At 37.6% G+C, this 3,172-nt stretch overlaps 1 protein-coding gene across 1 annotated transcript; it reads right to left on the bottom strand.

Annotated features, from left to right (window-relative positions):
- Positions 1-1,225: 1,225 nt before the first annotated feature.
- LOC146004817 (alpha1,4-N-acetylgalactosaminyltransferase 1-like) lies at positions 1,226-2,745 on the bottom strand. Its single transcript, XM_083143842.1, has 2 exons — positions 1,980-2,745; positions 1,226-1,947 (listed from the first exon to the last, which is right to left on the bottom strand). The coding sequence occupies exons 1-2, from the start codon at positions 2,683-2,685 to the stop codon at positions 1,718-1,720; spliced, it is 936 nt and encodes a 311-aa protein (XP_082999968.1). The 5' UTR covers positions 2,686-2,745; the 3' UTR covers positions 1,226-1,717.
- Positions 2,746-3,172: the final 427 nt, after the last annotated feature.

Here is a 3,172-nt window from a genome sequence, read left to right as displayed (position 1 = left end):
AACCCGTGCGTTTAGCACACGAGTAGCTAGCGACAGCCTTAGCTATCTGGGAGATATATGCGAACAGAACCAAATCTGACCTGCCTTACATATCAAAGTAGGCATGTAATAGCAGGAATAAGCATGTGCATAGGTTATCCAGGTGGAATTTTGTTTATTTAAGCTATTATATACATATATGAATAGGTTAGGCAAGGTCATGGTTGGTGCTGTTAGCATATATCTCCCAGGTAGATATGGCTGTCTCTAGCCGCTTGTGTTTGGCACAGGTTTAGTTTCAGTTTAAGTCTACAGATGGCAGACTGAATATTGTTTAAATTTAACTGAATCAGAGTAACTTTTTTTTCGATTTATATATATTAGTAGAGTCAGTTTTATTGCAGTATATATTTTTTAAAATCTATGTACATTTTGAAGCTGTTTCATTCTAATTCTACATTTAATAGGCATGTCTTATCTTCGCATCACATCCATAAGTACTAATTAATAACGTTTTTATTTTGTCTTTTGTTTATCTTCTAATGTCCGCACATCCATTTCTTTTTAGAGGGAGCTAATAGTTATAAACAAGCTCTCAAAATTTAATTTACGATTATACTTACAATAACTGTTTCAAATTAATAATAATTCCTAAACAGACTACACTAATAATTCCTAAATTAATTAAGAATAAAAGTATTGTACTCGCACAGTGTCAGGTCAAGATTTCTTGCGAGATCTAATATTTCTTCATGGAAAGCTGTTGATTAACTTGATATTACGCTAGAATCAAAGCTAAACTATAGAAATGATATTTCAACCATTCTTTCGATGAGCGTTGTTGCAAATTAATTTGTTAGAATTTGAATTTGACTTTCTTCCATGGTTTGTCATAGTTTTAATTTTGTTTTATGCTCAGACAGTATAATCAGGACTGCGCTATATTGGAATCGAACCAGTGTTGGTCCATGGAAGAAAATTTCCTCATTGAAAGAAAATAGCGGTAGAATTTTAATCGAGAAGCAAAAGAAGAAACTTTTATGAAAAGTATACAAATTGAAGATCTCTGACTCGTATAATAGTTTGAAGCAAGTTTAACACTTTCCCTCACCCTCACTGTGTAATTTTTACTTCAAAAGTACTATAATATATATTTTATAAAATTTGCCTTGAGAACAATCAATAACATTCCATATCTAACTTCGATAATTATTACCAAACACAGACACTGCGTACTCAATATATATTCGGGGGAGGAGGAGGGCTTAACTTGTAAAATTGTATAGTGCATTGTTGCGGAGAGAACTTCTAAACCGTATTACACAAGCTGTTGCAGCCATAACACCGGCAATCCTCCAGAACGTGTCTCGCACTACTACCGACAGATGGGAAATGTGCGTGATGTGTATGGTGCACGTGTTGAAAGGATGTGTAAATAACATATATCATGCAAAACATTCCGCGTAAAATTGTTATTTCAACAAAATAGATACTTAATTTGTAGACACCCTGTACGTATTATATTATGCAGGTAAATTTCATTATTTTTTGTCTTCACAAAATCCAATACTTTCAACAACAAATGCCACACTTATGTAATCAGAAATAAGGTTTAGGCACAGCAGCATCTTGCGTTGGAATAATCATTTGTGTTGGTAGAAGGAATATTACTCATATCACTCACATCACAGTCTTCAAACTTATTATTTCACATAGCTCTTCGAACTTTTGACATATGTTACATAAACTCCCCGCTATTTGAGTACACCTTAGGACATACTTTCTTTGCAATTCTTGAATACGGTTGATTTGAACCCACTCTGATCTTTTCTTCAGCGCTTAGCTTATTCCACACGTGTGCTGCAAAACTCCATGATAGTTCTTCCATTGTTTTGTTGCTTTTCTCTTCGTCAAAGTATAACCGCCATCTCGAAAAATGAAAGGGGTAGAATGCATAAGGGGGGAAAACTGTAAAACCACCACACTTGTTGGCAACATGCCCGGTATATTCTTCTCGATGCACGTAGCTTTCAGAACTCGTGTGATCACTCCAGGACCATTATGAATCCAAACGTTTCCTTGGAAATTGGTGCGAAGTTCTTCAATACACGCTGCCAACATAGGATGTCCGTGCTCGAAGTTCAGTACTGCTGATCCCACAGTGTCTGGATTTTCAGCTCCAGCATAGTTCTTGAACCCTTCCAGGGATTTCAACAGAAGGACGTCGAGGTCAAGGTACGTGCCACCCATTTTCCACAGTGTTAGGTACCTGAGGGCGTCGCTCGTGTGGGACACTGGCCATTTACTCCTGTTCAGAGCCCCACTGTTGTAGAGGTCCTCAAGAGGAGTTCCTTGGAAATAAACCTTCATGTCGATGTGCTTTATGTAGACATTGTCGTATAATAACAGCTGTTTCATCAGTGCATTGCTCTTATCAACGTAACTGGAAATCATTAGTAGGTGGACAGTAGAGTTAGGATTCATCTTGGCGGCCGATTCCACAGAGCAGGCTTGGCGAGAATTCAAGACATTTGCACCAGAAGTCTCGTGGAAGAATATGACTTCACTGTTTCTTGTTAAGTTCCTTTCACTCCTGGTTATGTTCCTTTCACTAGGTTCATTCTCACAGTTGTAATCGTTTCCGAACCAGATTACGACAATCCAAAACCCAGATGTCAGTAGGATTACAGTTAATTCCTTCTTCATTTCAAGAACTAAGCCAAACGAAGATCGTTTGCAAAAATAATCAGCAAACTCAAACCCTCACTACAGATTGGCCTGCAAAGAGAGAGTTAAAAATTAGCACATGCTAAATACCGTATGTAGAGTGTGTGGAGCATGTCAGCCATTCAACAGAAAGTGAGCCTAGATGTCCCGACCATAACAGGTGCATTAAAGGTCTCTCTACGGGTTACCATTTTCGTAAAAACACATTCCAAACTCCTGACCGTTAGTACTGCATGATATGCTTGATTCCTTTTATCATGCTATATGTATGAAGAGATAATTGTGTTTTATGCATTGTTACGGTCGTGACATATAGGATCACTTTCTGTGGAATGAACCACATACAAATTACTTGACAGGCCACCTGAAGCCGTGTCCGAAAGGTACGAAGTACAGACTTGAAGTATGATCTTCACGGAAGTGACGTCACCTGCTGTGGTTCGAAAAGTAGTATAAAATGTGATAT

The sequence above is a fragment of the Lepisma saccharinum genome, chromosome 22 (genome assembly GCF_977018435.1).
Source record: "Lepisma saccharinum chromosome 22, izLepSacc3.1, whole genome shotgun sequence".
In the NCBI taxonomy this organism is placed as follows: domain Eukaryota; kingdom Metazoa; phylum Arthropoda; class Insecta; order Zygentoma; family Lepismatidae; genus Lepisma; species Lepisma saccharinum.
Note: the sequence above shows the minus strand (reverse complement) of the source record. Positions and strands in the feature narration are given on the sequence as shown.

Bases quoted from the DNA above. Each gene is read 5' to 3' on its own strand.
- LOC146004817 (XM_083143842.1), bottom strand. From the start codon at position 2,685: ATGAAGAAGGAATTAACTGTAATCCTACTGACATCTGGGTTTTGGATT. The intron at 1,948-1,979 runs GCATGTTGCCAA...GTGGTTTTACAG, and splicing joins CATCGAGAAGAATATACCGG to TTTTCCCCCCTTATGCATTC.